We start from the raw sequence: 16,094 nt of genomic DNA, 5'->3' as shown, positions 1-16,094 counted from the left end.
CTTGTGGCTAGTGACGTGTGAGACATTGTATTATGATTCGGTTCTGCTGATAATGCAAACTTTCTTGATGGGTTATAAAATCACTTGATTCATAGGAGTTAAGTTTTCAAACAAATGCGATCTGGCAGAGGAAGAAACACGATCGAGACCATCTGTTCGATGGGACAAAGGGAAGCCTCTATTGATATTTGTTTGACGGCAAATAAAAAGGATGATGTCAAGTCGTGCCAGATGCTGTCGTGGCATCAACGGCAGCGTGAAATAAAATGGCCGTGCAGGAAGTTACCTGAAATTTACGTGATGCATTGTTTCTTTCTTTCCGACAGGAGTTAAGAGACGCCCACACACACACACAAAAACGAGGAATGTCTACTTCTACTCTACTAATGCACCAACTTTTTCTTTGCTATATCCACCCCATCCAATGCCCCACACAGAGATGTTCTTTCTTCATCCACCCCGATCAGTACACCCAGGAAATCAACTCTGTTAAAATCTAAGGTCCAGATTTATTCTCAGAGACTCAGATCTTCTCTCTCTTCCTCACTCAAATTCAAAGGTCCAGGTTATTTGGATCATCCCGTACCCCTTCCTTCGCCCGCGCGCACTCCGGGACACCTCACGCTCGCACGGTCGCCGGCCCGTCCCCCGACTCCTCACCTCCTCGGTCAAACCGGCTCTTCACCTCGCCCGGCGGGGGCACTTCGCGACCGGCGATGGCAGAGCAGCTTACCTGGGACCCCCCACAAGCGCCGGGGGCGGCGAGCCGGAGACATCCGCGGGCGGTGGCGGCGACGGTGAGCTCAGGTGAGAGAGGAGCGGCGTCTCGGCGGCCACCTCCCCCATCCTTGCGGAGATCGACCTCCGCTTCCCCAAGTCACCGCTTCGCTGCTGCATCCATCGATCAGCTCCCCGTCTTGCTCCCCCTCCCCATCTGGCGACAAAAACAGCAAGGCGGCGAAGATCACGCCAGTGCGAATCGCATGCAGGGTCTCAGCATCGAAGGTGTGTGGTCTCATCCCATCATATTTGCTTGTGCGTACTACTTTTCCCTGATTCATTCTGTTAGTTGTGATTCACTAATTCCTACAACGTTTAGCTAATTTGCCCTGTTTCTTCACAACAACGTTAGATCTGAATGGCGTGTATAGGTGTTAGTTGGTCATGGGTTGCTAGATGTTTTACTCTCGCTGATATAAAAATAGAAAGATGGTATTGAGAGTTAAAAAGAATTCTGCATGGTATTGTCCTATGGTGGCTTTATTGCTCTGGCTGAAGGCATTATCCTATTGAATTGAACTATAGCAAGCAAATTCCAAACTTCCAATTAAGCTTAATCTCTGGAATTGTAACTAACATATAAATTAATCTGAGTTAGTATGTAAGCTCAACCAATTTTCTGCTGTGTTCAGAATCTGTTTGCAATGCCATGGCCGTCACGGCAGAGTTTGGGCTCCACCGACTACGGCCTCTAGGCCAAGTACAAGGTCAAGGTGAGTTCTTGGTTTGGTCCTGGTGGTGTCTGCTGTGGTTTGATCCGATCTTCAACTGACTTTTTTGTGTGCTGGTTGCAGGTGTTGCTTTCAGTTCTCGATGAGCTCAAGGCGCAACAGGACAGGTACAACGTCATGGTCGGCGGTATAACGCCGACGCCGCTCGGGAATCTCGCGTTTCTGATAGAAAATGTGGGGTTTGCACTGTTAATTTTGCGTGATCAACAGTCTAATCGTGGACTAGAAAACTGATGAAACACATGGAACAAGCAGTTGCCATTGATCTTATTCCGTGTAACTTCTAAAGGAAAGATCTTGTGAAATATGTTATTATAAATTCTCTATATGTGTACAACCGAACATTTTTCATTGGCTGAAACGGTCATATGAACCATTCATTCACATCTCGTTGGCTGCACCTTTATTTATGTTGCTAAATTACTGCCAGTATCAAAGACTCCAGCCTCCAGCTGATGGTTTTCAATATGCTTTTCAGTTGCCCGAATAAATTGATTATATTCAACATTTGTCATCTGGTATATCCTGGTGCTCATTACTAAATATCCTGTTGGATAATTCAGTTTCCCATTGATTCCACTACTGATCATTATCTTTTGGTTAGACATTTCTGCTTGTAGCCTGTTCTCCTGTTGGATCTGAACCACTCTCTCACAGCCAGAACCCCTTCACAAATTAATTGTTGTGACATAAATTTCCATAGGGCAATATTTGTAGGACAGATCGATCAAATGCAGAACTGAACAAACATTTGCTGAACCGCAGAACAGAGCAGCTGAAAAAAATAAGGGAGCATCATTTTCGTCGTCAGAGAACCAAAATAAAGCAGAGGAAGCGTCATCACTACATGTAAAGCCGAGCAGTGTGTGTAACCATTCAATTGCAGCAAATAAATCAGACTTGGGACACACAATTTGAGTTTGACCATCTCTGTTGCATAGCACCAAACGGTTCCGGATTCATCTAGAAACGTTTTGGATTCAGGGCGCGTTTGGTAGGGATCTAGATTCTCGTAGAAACATTTCGGATCCAGATTCTCTTTGCAAACATTTCTCGTATGAATCAGAATCACTTTCATAGAATCGTTTGGCTAACTGACTATTGGAAGGCATTTAAAAACAATATATTTACATGAAAAAATTATAGAAATTGGTATATTTAAAAAAATATTGATTTTTTGTGAGCGAAGGACGTTTAAAATGTGATCCATTTTAACCTGTTGCGCTTAAAAAGGACCGATTGAAATGTTTATAGATTAGATGGGAGGTAGGACAAGAATCGGAATCATGAGAAACTACCTGGGTGGTGATTCTGATCCATAGTAGAAAAAAGCAGAAAAACTAGAAACGTTTACGTTTCTAGTTGGAACCAATCCCAGCATTTCTAGTGATTCAAAGAAGAATCGTAATTGATTCAGCCAGCCAAACGGGCCTCAGTTTCTACCTTGAAACGTTTCTTCGGTGAATCACTGAAATCATTTGGCTCACTCGATAGATTCTGATTCTGATAAAGGATGATAGCTGAAATGAGAAGTGAATCAGAAACGGGTGAAACACATTGTTGCCTGTTTCTCGCTTGTAGTGTAAAAAGGTGAAACGTTTCTCCCATTTCTGATTCGAAACATTTCAAAAAACATCGTTTGGTAGGATTCTAGTGATTCCGGGAAGAAACTGTTTCTTGCAGCCAAACAAGGCCATGTCTACTGTTGAGGTGAGCAAAACCATAGCACTTCCTGGACAACGCAGTGTGATGATTTTTGTGGTGTCTACAATCATCTTTATCATTTTGCCTAGCTGGTAAATTGTGATTGATATAACAACCTTTCCAATGATTGTACTAGGAGCTTCCTAAATGTACTAGGAGCTTGATATATTGGAGATTGTAAAGAGTATCTAGCACATATGAGCTGGTAAATTGAACCCGTAGCGTTAGCACGGGCAATATACTAGTCTCTGAAGTATGCTTAGGAGGCCTAAATTGTACAAAGCTGGATGTTTCTTTGCAGTATGTTTTTAAGAGGCCTAATGTGTACAAAAGCTTGAGGAATGACTAGTTAGAAATCTCAAGCAAGTTTCTGAACGATCTATCAGTTGAAGTATAGCTATCTTATTCTCATGTATTCACTGCGGCAGCGATGAGTATCAGGTATACCCCACCCTCCAAGCTTCTGGGAGGCGCCATTTCTTGTGCCAATAAATTGACACCCTTGACCACAACGGGAAACCAAAACTGTAGTCTAGAGGTTCATCTGCCAGCCCTCCAATGAACAGAGGAAGCCAAACATACCGGGAGTCTCTCAAGTTCGATGGACTCCACCTATCCGCCATGAAGATAAATGTACCAGGCAAACCAGGGAGGGGAAGCACAAATGTGCTTTGAGATAAGAATGTTGTCAGCCGGTAAAACCTGTTGCCTCCAACACAAGGGTTTCCCAGTGTCTCCCATGGCCCCATGATCGAGTCTGCAGCATGTGCCAACGCCCTGTTGGGAGCCCAGCCTGAGCAACCAGAGGTGATCATGTAGTAGGTTTCTTGGTGCTTGAAGACAGCCGGAGCTTCCCGAAATCGCCTTATTAGTATTCTCTTCATTGCTGCTGTGATGTGAAGATAGTCCTCTGTCAATGGACTAATGTGGAGCTCAGTATTGCCACGAGAAGAGTAGAAGAGGTAAGCCGTTCCATCATCATCTTTGAAGACCGTCATATCTCTACTCTCAAAACCATGTGGGCGAAAGCTGTAAAGGTAAGTAAAAGGTCCAGTCGGAGAGTTGCTGACAGCCACACCAACAGAAGCTTTGGTATAGTTAGCGTCATCTATGTGCATCCACATGATATATTTCCCAGTGTGATCATTATATATCACCTTAGGTCTCTCAAGCACCTTCGATTTATGAAGATCGTGGGTGACATTAGTAGGCTCTCCAGGAAGCACAATTCCTTCATGAGTCCATGACCATAGGTCCTTTGACGAGTAGCAGCTTACTCCAATGATGTCAACCTGGCAAATTGGAAACAACCAATCATCACTGCATGCCTTTGTACTAAGCTTCTAATGCTATCTCTCTTTAGACTTCTCAACTCTTGTCTAAAATACTGCCTATTCTATGCATTTCCCCCTGCTGCGTCCTAGCTAAATAAATGTCAACATGATAATGATTCAGCATTTTTTTCTTAGAATAATCGGAGGGCAACTAAGCCGTTCTATCTACTTCCTCAATTCCTGTCACAAGCCTCAAACAACTTCTGTTTGCAACTGGATTGAAAATTACTGATTAGCACCAAACTACATGTAACATAAATTACAACCACGGGGATCCTTTATGCCTGAAAAAGATTACTAAGAGAACAAAAAAAAAAACAAAGACATGCATGTTAGAATTTCTACTGACCCGTTGTGCTCCTTTTGGGTGAGCTTGGTATGTCGGTCCATCTTTGTTTTCTCCATACCAATAGAATTTGGCGGTCTTGTCATCATACATAACCCCACCACCATGGGCTTGAATGGCATTTCCATCGGTGTCCAGCCACACTCTACCAGGATAAAAGTACATGGTATCATTTCCCCCTTTTGTTGGGTCCACAGCAGTTCTTTGATCAGGGAAGAACAATGCATGTACTGCTGAAGACTCCTCCAGATAATCATCTATAACCTTTAGTTTCTTACGAGGCCCCCGCCTTTTCACTGCACGAGGATTCACCTTGTGAGGAGGTGGCAGGTGGAAATGATCCTCCTCAATGTCCTCTAATTCTCTGGTCGCAGGTAGATCGCTAAAATAAGTACGGGTCTGCCTCTGCCCACCGTCTGCTTGATTTTTAAAGGAAAGGAAGCAGACAAAGAGACCAAAACCCACCAAGCTCCATGTAATACAAGATAATAAAGGTCCACGTCCTGCATCAAAACTGAGGGCAGATGATTTTCTCTGTTTGTTCCTCATCTTCTTTCTCCCCTTACTAATCTTCATAAGAGAACTGCAGTAACAAATCAACTATGTTTTGATCCATATGAAAATGCTGAACTGAACTAACCATACAAAGTAATTCAAAATAAATAAACAAATAATAATAGGAGCATCGCCAATATCGGGATAATAATCATGAGAAAACTTTGGAATATGAGAGTGAGGTGACTTCTGAAAGATATATAATGAAATTTTAGCTAGGTTGCCAATTGATCATGACAATGCAAGTTTGCCTGCACACAAATAGTGCCCCCCAAAATATTGATTGAAAGAAACTAAACATAAACTTGTAGCGGAGGTGCATCTATCTCAAACTAACACTAAGAAAACCTTGGATAGCATGTAACCAAAATAAGCAATCTGTTTTTGCCAAATGTTTTTTTTCCCTTTCATGAATAGTATTAAATGAAAACATTCAAACAGCGTATCAAACAGTTTCACAGAGATGCTTTAACATACTGCTTGGAACAGCAATGCAAAACAGAGTAGCTGAATTAGGCCATCAATCGTAGTAACTGAAGAACTTCAATAAACTCTAAACTAGTTCACGGTGAGTTAACGATTGAAGTTTAGCTCCCAGCATGACAAACAAATCACATAGGGTTGTTATACATGGTCACATGTCAAAACTAACTAGATTATGAGCACACTTTTTCCCATTGCAGTAGCGCACAGCATACAAAGAGAAAGCGAAGCACAAAAAGGGGTGGAACACACCTAATAGGCTAACCATCCCGGCTGCAGATCTTGCAAGTTAGTCCTACCGTTGCATGATCTGCGCACGGCGCCGCCGCCCGCCCACCTTCAAACATAGAACCAAAGCAAACGGCAAGCATCAGTATCGAGATTCGAGGTTGGCAGCAGCAGCTGCTGCTTATACGAGCAATCGGTCCGTCCTGCTCGACCACCGAGCCAAACAACCGATGCAATCGACCATGAACTGCGCAGAGCAGGTGCCGGTGAGGGGCAGAATCCTTCCGCCACCCGTTTCCCCCACTGCCTGCACGCACACAGGGAGCACCGGAGTAGAGTTGGGAGATTTTGCCTTACCTTGAGCAGAGGTGGGGGAGCGCCGCTGCGCCGGATCTAAGCAAGACGAGCAGTTGGGCGGGCGGGGGCGCGGCGGGGAGTGGAGAAGCAGGTGAAGTCGTGAAGACGAAGGAGAGGGGATTGACCCGGAACGGAGATGTCGGGAGACCGGCGTCTAAAGCGGGCGTGTTCGAGACGTCAGAGTTCAGACGACGAGGTGGTATGTCCTCGACGGCTCGACCACTGCGTATATCTATCTGTATCTGTATACTTCTGTAGGGCTAATCTGGATACGTTGTATTACGCCAAGCTCTCCAAAGATATCATTTGCTATACAGAGAATATCATGGTGATATTTTAAATCAATGTTAGTTAATTATTATATTAATCATGTCGATGAAAAATGAATGTGGTTTTCAAAAGCTGATTTTCGTATCCAAGCTGTATCTCTATGAGAATACTGTTTGCATTTCTCTATCTCTTCTTTAATTGCTTGACATATCAGCAAAATATCCAATGTGACACATAATTAATATCCAGCATCTGCCATTGAGGTCTAAAAAATAAATAGGTAGAAAGGTTGGGACTTCACGTATCCAATCTTAGAGTCTATCACTGTATGTACACTCATCTAAAGATAGTACAACACTATAATCTATGACAATGTTCAATGGCCAACCGTAACACATTTACATTTTTTAAAGTCTATGCATCCGCATAATCATGCATAGATCTTTGTTATTGCACGCATTTAAAAAAAAACTTAAGGAGATCAAGACTAGCTACTAGTAAGTTTCATTTCCCTGCATTTAACTTTTTACTATCATGTAAGTATGTTTACAGGTAGCATCTAAACTGAGGTGGTGGTGGCAGCCATGTGCAGAGGAAGACTGGCTCCTCGGCCTAGTCAAAGCAACCGGCCACGGCCAGGCCACACCCAGGTCTCTGCTTCCTGCTGAAACCTACAGTCGCCAAATTGCAGAATCCATTTAGACTAGTTCCCTATTTTTCCTAACTTTGGCACTATGCAAAAGGAAGATTCCTCATCAAATCAAACTTGCGGTACATGCATGGAATACTAAATGTAGATGAAATTAAAAACTAATTGCACAGTTTTGTTGTACTTTGCGAGACGATCTTTTGAGCCTAATTAGTCAATGTTTGGACAATAATTCACAAATACAAATAAAATACTACAGTTGCGTATTTATGGTAAAATGCAAACTTTGCCGCTCCTAATTTAAAAACTAAACAAGGCCTTACTTCCTGCCATCACCGCCTCACGTCATAGCTTACGAAATCACACGCCACGAAGGACCAGCAACCGATCGGAGGTGTGACCGCGAAGCGCCGGATCGAAGAGCCTGATCCACAGGCCTGCCAACCAACAAGCACATGAAACGAGCTCCGGTTAGGTCGCGATGTCACCCTGCGAACTCAAAGCAGCAGCGTAACTCTTTATGCAACGCGCGAGAGCGGCAAGCCGGCGAAGGGCGAACGCTATTTAAAGGAAGCCGCAAGAAAGCATCCCAGCCAGCAGCCCCCGTCAACCGCTATCATCCAGCACGACGCCGCAACCACATATAGCAGTAGCGTCCCTGCCGACTGCCGTGCCGGCCAAGGATCGACTCGGAAAGCCATGGACACTTTCTACATCTCCCACGGCTCGCCCACGCTCTCCATCGACGACTCGCTGCCGGCGCGCCACTTCCTCAAGTCGTGGGTGCCGACCGGCCTCGCCGGCCCGCAGCCGCCGAGCGCCATCCTCGTCGTGTCCGGCCACTGGGAGACGGACACCCCCGCCGTAAACGTCATCCGCGGCACTAACGACACCATCCACGATTTCTACGGCTTCCCCGCCGAGATGTACAAGGTACAGGCAGCTAGCATTTCCGGCCCTGCTCACGTTCTGGACCACTTCTCCTTCGAGCGAACGTGGCAATGCCATTACCGTGCGCACAGCTGGCGTACCCAGCGCCGGGCGCGCCGGACGTCGCCGAGAGGACCAAGCAGCTCCTCGAGGACGCCGGGTTCGGGCCGGTGGCCGAGGACCGCCGCCGCGGGCTCGACCACGGCGCGTGGGTCCCGCTGATGGTCATGTACCCGGAAGCGGGCGTGCCCGTGTTCCAGCTCTGGGTGCAGACGGCGCGCGACGGCGCGTACCACTACGACCACGGCAGGGCGCTGGCGCCGCTGCGGGAGGAGGGTGTCCTCGTCGTCGGCTCCGGGAGCGCCACTCACAACATGCGCCGCATCCTGCGCACGCTCGCCCCGACCAGCCACGAGCCGGCGCCGTGGTGGGCCGCCGAGTTCGACGACTGGCTCAGGGAGTCCCTCCTCGGCGGGAGGCACGACGACGTGTACCTGGAGGTGGCGCCGCACGCGGAGGTGGCGCACCCGCAGCCCGACCATTTCTACCCGCTGCACGTCGCGCTCGGCGCCGCCGGCGACGGGTGCAAGGCTGAGCTGATCCACCACAGCTGGTCCAACGCCACGCTGTCGTACGCGTCGTATCGGTTTACCACCAAAAACTGATGGCTTCGTGTGCTCGCGTACTTCGATGACACTGCACCTCTGCATCAGATCCTGTTCTTGCAATCGACTCTGCACCCACCGACTTCTTCCATCACCATACCAATGGTGCTTTTGACTTGAATGATAATAAAAAAAAAGTTCTCAAATTGTTGTTCAACTTTATTATACTTTAACATTAGAAAAAGACTCACGCCGTGTTTCAGAAAAAGAAAAAGAAAAGGTCATACACGTACTTCAATACTAGGCTGTAACTGTAAAACTATACGAGTGCGTGTGGACTGTTCCAATCATAAGCACCTACACAGGCTTATGTGGAACTGGGGCGTAGTGGGCGTACGGAGGCCAGTACAAGTGAAGCTCCATCTTGTACGTCACCGTTCGTCCCCGCAGATCCACCGGCGACGACCGGACGTAGCCCAGCGCGTACGCGAAGTCGCCGGTGCCGCCCACCACCGGGTAGTCGGACGGCCTGGTGTTGTACGTTCCCCCGAGGACCGACACGGAGCCCCGGTGGCCGCGGTGGTCGACGGTGATCTTGGCCAGCGACAGGCTCTGCAGCCCGTCGAGGGTGGTGGTGATGGAGCTCCCCTCCGCGACGCCGGCCACCGGGGAGGCCCTGTCGGCGCGCACCGTGAGGTAGTCGCGGAAGACGTAGATGGTGCCGAAGGGCGTGGTGGTCTGGCTGACGCCCGCGCCGGCCACGCCGTCGACGACGATGTACGCGGTCTTGTTGATGGTCTCCTGCTGGTACAGCGTGAAGCTCAGGGTCTTCCCGTGGCTGCCGCCGTCCCTGCTCTCGTTCTTCCCGAGCGACGTCGTTGCGGCTACGGGAGGGAACTGAAATTGGAGGTGGTGAAGAAAGGCGACCATCAGGCAGAGCAGCAAGCTCTTGGCAGCCCTCGTAGCAGCCATAGCAACCGATCGATTGCTCTAGCCTGAGGATTGTTGTGTGCCTGAGGCTTGGGTTCTTGGTGAGGAGGTAGAAGCTTTTATACACTGCAGGGATGCAGACAGGATGGACTAGCGAACATTTCTCAAGCAGCTGATCTTGACGAATTGAAGACTAAGGCCTTCAAGAAAATTGACTGATCGAGACACGTTCACGACACTGGACATTCGGTCGCCATCCAAGTAGAACTTCATCTACGGTAGACTTATGGAGGTGGATCCTTTAGCTAAAGTTTAGTCCATATCACATCGAATTTTCGGAGCGTAATTAAGAGAACTACACATGAGGTAATTATAAAACTAATTACACAGATGGAAGCTAATTCGCGAGACGAATCTATGAAGCCTAATTAATTCATCATTAGCAAATGGTTATTGTACCACCACATTGTCAAATCATGGACTAATTAGTTTTAATAGATTCGTCTCACGAATTAATCTCCATCCGTGCAATTGATCGTGTAATTAGTTTATATTTAATACTTCTAATTAGTATCTTAATATTTGATGTGATAGGGACTAAATTTTAATCAGGGCAAAATGGGACGTGAACTCTGAAGACCCGTGACCTGACCTCAACTGCCGCTGCGTACCAGCTTGGTTGTTTCCATTGGAAACCGTCAGTCGACCGGGCGATTGACTTTGCTCCATCTGCATTGATGCAATGATGAGATTGACACTGGACTGCCGTGGCGTATATGCCAGGGTGTTTAAGCTCGTCTCTTTTTTTCCCTTTTCTTTTCCTTCGAAGCTTTTCATTTCCTAAGACCAGATGTGGGGCCTAGATCGAGCCCAGCCGTAATTTTGGCCTGCGTGTCTCGGTTAGGGCATATCAAGCCCATAATGAAAAGACCGGCCCAACTAAGAGGCCCGTCTAAGAATAAGAGGCCCGTCTCTTTCCCGTCAAATAAAATCCGCTTTAATTCATTGTTAGCGCCATCACGAAAATACGCCATCGTGGGTGCGTCATTGCTTACACGGCAGTGACTACACGACGTGGGCCGGCAAACCGAACCGATTCCGACGAAAAGGCCAGAAGAAGATTCGTCGTGCTGCGCGTTCAAGGGGTGTTTGGATTCCGGTCCCAACTAAAATCACATTGAATATTTGGAGGTTAATTAGAAGAATTAAATATAAACTAATTATAAAATTAATTATACAGATGGAGGCTAATTCCCGAGACGAATTTATTAAGATTAATTAATCAATCATTAGCACATGTTTACTGTAGGATCACATTGTCGAATCCTGGACTAATTAAGCTTAATAGATTCATCTCGCAAATTAGCCTCCATCTATGCAATTAATTTTATAATTAGTCTATGTTTAATACTCTTTAAACTCCTAATTAGTATCTAAACATTCGATGTGATAGAAATTATAGGAGTCCTAAAGAAACAAACGGAACCTAAACTCACCTCCTTTACCCACCAAACATTTTTTAGGTAGCAGTGTCACATCGGATGTTCGGATGCTAATTAGGAGGACTAAACATGAGCTAATTATTAAACTAATTGCAGAATTCCTGGGCTAATTCGCGAGACGAATCTATTAAACCTAATTAATCCATCATTAGTAAATGGTTACTGTAGCACCATATTGTTAAATCATGAATTAATTAGACTTAATAGATTCATCTCGCGAATTAGACTCCATATGTGCAATTAGTTTTATAATTAACCTATATTTAATATTTGTAATTAGTATCAAATATCCGACGTGCCGTGTGCTAAACTTTAGCGCGGTGGTGGCGTACACGTCCGTCGATCAAAAATCATTTCTCGCACTGCTTCCCACCGGAGACCACCAAACAAAACGCGACGCACGCGCGCGAAAAGCCTGTTTGGCAGCAGCAGCTCGTGCCGCGCGGGATTAATGGGGCAGAACCAGGCCAGAGCTGCGGCTGCCAGACCCAAACCAGGCGCGCGGCACGCGACGCGGGAGGACGAGGGGCAGAAGCGCGGCAGCATCGGGAGGCCAGGCGACGCAACAACCACCGCAGCAGGCGCCGAGGAGGGAGCACCAGGCCCGGCCATGGACACCTTCTTCCTGTCGCACGGCTCGCCGGCGCTCGCCATCGACGACGCCATCCCGGCGCGGCACTTCTTCAAGTCGTGGCTGCCGGAGCGGGTCGCGGGGGACCGGCCGCCGCGCGCCATCCTCGTCGTGTCGGGACACTGGGAGACGGCCACGCCGGCGGTCAACGTCATCCGCGGCAGCAACGACACCATCTACGACTTCGGCGGCTTCCCCAAGCCCTTGTACCAGGTCCTCCGCTCGCCTACCTCCCTAACCCTCTCTTCCTCCTCCCGATTCTGTTGGGATCCTCTGGTTTGGCATCCGTTTGGTCCGCAATTTCAGATTGGCAAGTAAAATTGTTGCTCGTTTGGATCTCTCAGCGAGCTGTTGTCTTCCTCGGGAAATAGGGACGGGACGCGCCAAGTGTGCAGAGGAAAAGGTCGAAATTGAGTTTCCCTATTCTCGTAGAACGGCTAATGGCGGTGGATTATATGATTTTAGCACTTGATCGTTGCCGTTCGTAGTTGAAATGGTTCGGCTAAGACAAAGATGTCCTGTACTTTGAATTACCTATCCGATCATGAGCTCTGTAGGCGAAGAAAATGGGGAATTTGTCATGGCTCCATATACAAAATACTCCATGCTGTGCTTAGATCATGTGCTTGTTTTTATCTATACTATGGATTATTAGAACCAATGGTCTGGTCAACTCAACATGAAATTCAGATTGTGAAAAATGTGCTACGCTTGCCATGTGCTGTGTCAGATTCATAGGTCCATTCACAATTATCAGCATGCCCTGCGGCTGAGTCGATGAGATATCTTATCGGTTTATAATAGTTTACATCAAGCTAGCCTGAATTTCACCAACCCCGGTGTCGGTGTCCCATCTCCGGATACATGAGCTACGTAAGCATATAGGCCCGCTTGTCAGCAGCAGAAACCAGGACATTGATGCTTCATGGGTATGGTGCCATATTTACGCACATCGAGGTAGGTAAGGTGCGCTTGTCACTAGCATTTGCGGGGCCTTAGATTAGTCAGCCAGCCTTCCAAGACCATGTGTTTCCATTTTTTTTTAACATCTCAAAATCGAAAACGTGAAAAGGATCTTTGCCAGTAAGGTGTCCTTTTGCTGTGATTGTATCTCTACTGAATTCTTTCGCAGGCAGAAGTTTCACTAATAATTCATAGTTTCGCTACTATTCTGTTGTAACTCAACACCTTTGCTTTTGCTCTCTTTTTTTTTACATATAAAATCGACAGTAGTCCTGTTTGTTCTTCCAAAAGAAAGTCATAATTTAGCTACTGTTACTACTGTACTTTAGTACATTCTGCTATAATAATGCTATAATGTAGATAACGGTTAAGATATCACTATATCAGACTTGTTAGGTTTGAGGTCAATTGAAATTTGGTATTTGGTATTTTTGAACGTGTGGTTAGTTAAGCGCATTCATTTTGTAGTTACTTTTTTGTGCTTGTTTGACCTCTAAGTTTCAATTCCACTTAGTAGAGACATCCACCAACTCTTTACTACTGGCTGGTAGTCTATGCTTCTAGATAACGTATGTGTTACTCCTGCTCCTTGAGAAGGTAGGTTGCAGCTAATATGATACTCAGAAAAAAATGTTTTAGGTGCCATGACAAATCTCCACAATGCAACTTTGGCATAGCCTGTCTGTGGCCTGCTCACATACCCTAGAGATATCGATGGTCGATGGCGTATCTATGTTGTAGCTCATTACATCCTTTTTCATCCAAGGGAAACTTTAAAAAATCATAAGTAGCTGTGTTGTCTTGTAAAAAAGAGTAAGAAAAGTTCTATTTCTATGGCACAGACGATAGAACAATATAGTAGTATTACCATGCGGGTACCTGACTAGCTTGATTTGCTATCAAAATTCAGACAAAAATGTCCACCGCATATTCAAAACAAAGGTCAATCATCGAGCGGCTACCAGAAATTCTTGATGATGTTTCTAGTTCATTCAGTCTTCCGACGAGCATGCTTGAATTGCTCTGAAGTCTGAACTTTTCCTCTCTGATCCTGAATCAACTCTTTGCCACTGTCCTCGTCCAGCTCAAGTACCCCGCGCCTGGCGCCCCGGACTTGGCCCTGCGGACCAAGGATCTCCTGGAGCAAGCCGGGTTCGGCCCGGTGAAAGAGGAACACAGCCGCGGGCTCGACCACGGCGCGTGGGTGCCGCTGATACTCATGTACCCGGACGCCGACATCCCCGTGTGCCAGCTCTCGGTGCAGACCGACCGCGACGGCACCTACCACTACAACCTCGGCAAGGCGCTGGCGCCCCTCCGGGAGGAAGGCGTCCTCATCGTCGGCTCCGGCAACGCCACCCACAACCTGCGCAAGATGGGGCCGAAGGGTTCCCCCGTGCCGCAGTGGGCCGCCGAGTTCGACACCTGGCTCAAGGACTCGCTCCTCAACGGAAGGTAAACCTGAACTGATCACTGCTCAGAGCCAAGCAAGACGTGAACCGATGCTGATGATGATGCGGTCGTCTTGGTCAGGTACGAGGACGTGAACAGGTACGAGGAGAAGGCGCCGCACGGGAAGGTGGCGCACCCGTGGCCGGACCACTTCTACCCGCTGCACGTCGCGCTGGGCGCCGCCGGGGACGGCGCCAAGGCGGAGCAGATCCACGAGAGCTGGACCAACGCCTCGATCTCCTACGCTTCTTACAGGTTCACCACCAACAACTGACGGCCTCGCTCGTGCCCGTCGGTACAAGTACAGCACCTGCTAATTAATTTGCTGAACGCTTGTGAACCGTGTCATTATCATCCATGATCGTGTGTATACGCACGCTTGTAGCATTATTGTGCTTTCAGTAAGCCCTCTGTGACGTACGTAGCTGTGCATCAGAGGCCATGTCTCGTGTTTGTTTGATTTGATTGTATCGTCATTGAGATGGCTAATTTCAGAAAAGCTTTTTATGGTCCCTGTGGAGTCTGGCATATCATGCTCCTCTCGCTTGTGTATGCGTGCTTCGATTACCCAAACTGGGCCATCGTTTCCGAAAGGCCGATCCACACACAGACAGACGGGCATCTGCTGTAGCTGTTGCGCATTTGGGCCGTGAACTGATGATGATGATGATGATGACGACCGTTTGTTCGAAGCAACGGGCATGTCATCGTCGTCGGTGCGTGGCATCGTGCATTTACCCCGGTGCGGCCGTGCCGTTGCATTGATAATGTGCGGTTGCGCCGTTTCGAGTGGTCGCCTCCACTCCAGCCTCGCGATCGGTTCAGTTCAGTTGCGTGAGCACCTTGTCCATGTTGACACCATGACACGTACTCCTACAACTACAAGGGTACATGTACCGTGATGTGAGCTAAGTATCCTTAGCTGTGTTTGTTCGATGTGTGTCCCCTCCCCTGCAAGCTGACGATGTCGATGTGGCTCCTGCGAGTCTATCCGGCTGCCGTATCCTCTCCCTCGGATACGGCGTGCGCAACAAATTTCGACGGTTTCGGAATACCAGCCAGATGCCTGGACGGCTGCAACTCCGCTCAGAAAAAGGTTCGGAGAAGCAATGTGCTGTTGCACAAGCAATTTGCACATGCTGATCAGCTGATGTGACGCGCGCAGACGAAATCTTTGAGATGATCTGTTTGGCAACATAGAACAGAGCCACAGAGGTGAGGTGCGGGTTAAAATTCTTTGGCAGAGTTTGACCTCTGTCGGGTGAATGGTCGTCTTATGCTAGCAGATCTCGAAGTACTGGTCTCCAAAAGATGTCAGTTTTACCTTTTTACGCACTTAGTTTTTGACTGGATGATGGGATGATCCACCAACAAAAAGAAAGGCACTGGGCCAGAAATTAAGAGTTGAGACCACTTGAATAAAGGAGACACCCCACTGCTAATACGATACGAGCTACGACATGATTCATGGCGTACTGCGAGGGATGGTTGTTTATGTTCCAAGTGCCAAGTGCGAACTGTACCTAAAACACTTTCAGTGGCGTCAAGAGATGGTGATGTCATAATGGTACATCAAACGGCCCCAAATTCAGTTTTCCCTTTTTGGATGCTCCCGTGGCATCCGGGGCTTTACCCAAGACAGCA

The 16,094-nt window shown here is 47.4% G+C and overlaps 5 protein-coding genes across 7 annotated transcripts; 3 read left to right on the top strand and 2 right to left on the bottom strand.

Moving 5' to 3' along the window:
* Positions 1 to 572: 572 nt before the first annotated feature.
* LOC101762473 lies at positions 573 to 1,897 on the top strand. The gene is made up of 3 exons (XM_004970746.2): positions 573 to 1,005; positions 1,413 to 1,493; positions 1,575 to 1,897. Exons 1-3 carry the CDS (start codon positions 717 to 719, stop codon positions 1,595 to 1,597), a joined length of 393 nt encoding a protein of 130 aa, XP_004970803.1. The 5' UTR covers positions 573 to 716; the 3' UTR covers positions 1,598 to 1,897.
* A 1,442-nt stretch (positions 1,898 to 3,339) lies between these two features.
* On the bottom strand, positions 3,340 to 6,681 carry LOC101762875. 3 transcript variants are annotated; one of them, XM_014805318.2, is made up of 4 exons: positions 6,519 to 6,681; positions 6,186 to 6,270; positions 4,899 to 5,398; positions 3,340 to 4,507 (listed from the first exon to the last, which is right to left on the bottom strand). In XM_014805318.2, the coding sequence occupies exons 2-4, from the start codon at positions 6,199 to 6,201 to the stop codon at positions 3,653 to 3,655; spliced, it is 1,371 nt and encodes a 456-aa protein (XP_014660804.1). In that variant the 5' UTR covers positions 6,202 to 6,270; positions 6,519 to 6,681; the 3' UTR covers positions 3,340 to 3,652. The 3 variants fall into 3 exon arrangements, with proteins under 3 accessions (XP_014660804.1, XP_014660802.1, XP_014660803.1); XM_014805316.2 differs by having other exon boundaries at positions 4,899 to 5,478; positions 6,519 to 6,680; XM_014805317.2 differs by lacking the exon at positions 6,519 to 6,681 and having other exon boundaries at positions 4,899 to 5,495.
* A 1,086-nt stretch (positions 6,682 to 7,767) lies between these two features.
* LOC101763817 (extradiol ring-cleavage dioxygenase) lies at positions 7,768 to 9,114 on the top strand. The gene is made up of 2 exons (XM_004970750.3): positions 7,768 to 8,370; positions 8,460 to 9,114. Exons 1-2 carry the CDS (start codon positions 8,137 to 8,139, stop codon positions 9,030 to 9,032), a joined length of 807 nt encoding a protein of 268 aa, XP_004970807.1. The 5' UTR covers positions 7,768 to 8,136; the 3' UTR covers positions 9,033 to 9,114.
* A 56-nt stretch (positions 9,115 to 9,170) lies between these two features.
* Positions 9,171 to 10,017, bottom strand: LOC101764212. The gene has a single exon (XM_004970751.3). It carries the CDS (start codon positions 9,942 to 9,944, stop codon positions 9,330 to 9,332), a length of 615 nt encoding a protein of 204 aa, XP_004970808.1. The 5' UTR covers positions 9,945 to 10,017; the 3' UTR covers positions 9,171 to 9,329.
* A 1,766-nt stretch (positions 10,018 to 11,783) lies between these two features.
* LOC101764620 (extradiol ring-cleavage dioxygenase) lies at positions 11,784 to 14,963 on the top strand. Its single transcript, XM_004970752.3, has 3 exons — positions 11,784 to 12,248; positions 14,083 to 14,453; positions 14,532 to 14,963. Exons 1-3 carry the CDS (start codon positions 11,856 to 11,858, stop codon positions 14,722 to 14,724), a joined length of 957 nt encoding a protein of 318 aa, XP_004970809.1. The 5' UTR covers positions 11,784 to 11,855; the 3' UTR covers positions 14,725 to 14,963.
* Positions 14,964 to 16,094: the final 1,131 nt, after the last annotated feature.

This window comes from Setaria italica, chromosome V (genome assembly GCF_000263155.2).
Source record: "Setaria italica strain Yugu1 chromosome V, Setaria_italica_v2.0, whole genome shotgun sequence".
NCBI lineage: Eukaryota > Viridiplantae > Streptophyta > Magnoliopsida > Poales > Poaceae > Setaria > Setaria italica.
This window is presented reverse-complemented; position numbering and strand designations above follow the sequence as displayed.

What these genes read in the sequence shown, in the direction of transcription:
- LOC101764212 (XM_004970751.3), bottom strand. Translation starts at nt 9,944, where the DNA reads ATGGCTGCTACGAGGGCTGCCAAGAGCTTGCTGCTCTGCCTGATGGTC.
- LOC101764620 (XM_004970752.3), top strand. Translation starts at nt 11,856, where the DNA reads ATGGGGCAGAACCAGGCCAGAGCTGCGGCTGCCAGACCCAAACCAGGC. An exon ending in TCCCCAAGCCCTTGTACCAG is followed by an intron (nt 12,249 to 14,082) that starts GTCCTCCGCTCG and finishes GTCCTCGTCCAG; the next exon opens with CTCAAGTACCCCGCGCCTGG. An exon ending in GACTCGCTCCTCAACGGAAG is followed by an intron (nt 14,454 to 14,531) that starts GTAAACCTGAAC and finishes CGTCTTGGTCAG; the next exon opens with GTACGAGGACGTGAACAGGT.
- LOC101763817 (XM_004970750.3), top strand. Translation starts at nt 8,137, where the DNA reads ATGGACACTTTCTACATCTCCCACGGCTCGCCCACGCTCTCCATCGAC. An exon ending in TCCCCGCCGAGATGTACAAG is followed by an intron (nt 8,371 to 8,459) that starts GTACAGGCAGCT and finishes CCGTGCGCACAG; the next exon opens with CTGGCGTACCCAGCGCCGGG.
- LOC101762875 (XM_014805316.2), bottom strand. Translation starts at nt 5,471, where the DNA reads ATGAAGATTAGTAAGGGGAGAAAGAAGATGAGGAACAAACAGAGAAAA. An exon ending in ACCCAAAAGGAGCACAACGG is followed by an intron (nt 4,508 to 4,898) that starts GTCAGTAGAAAT and finishes CCAATTTGCCAG; the next exon opens with GTTGACATCATTGGAGTAAG.
- LOC101762473 (XM_004970746.2), top strand. Translation starts at nt 717, where the DNA reads ATGGCAGAGCAGCTTACCTGGGACCCCCCACAAGCGCCGGGGGCGGCG. An exon ending in GCAGGGTCTCAGCATCGAAG is followed by an intron (nt 1,006 to 1,412) that starts GTGTGTGGTCTC and finishes TGCTGTGTTCAG; the next exon opens with AATCTGTTTGCAATGCCATG. An exon ending in AGGCCAAGTACAAGGTCAAG is followed by an intron (nt 1,494 to 1,574) that starts GTGAGTTCTTGG and finishes TGCTGGTTGCAG; the next exon opens with GTGTTGCTTTCAGTTCTCGA.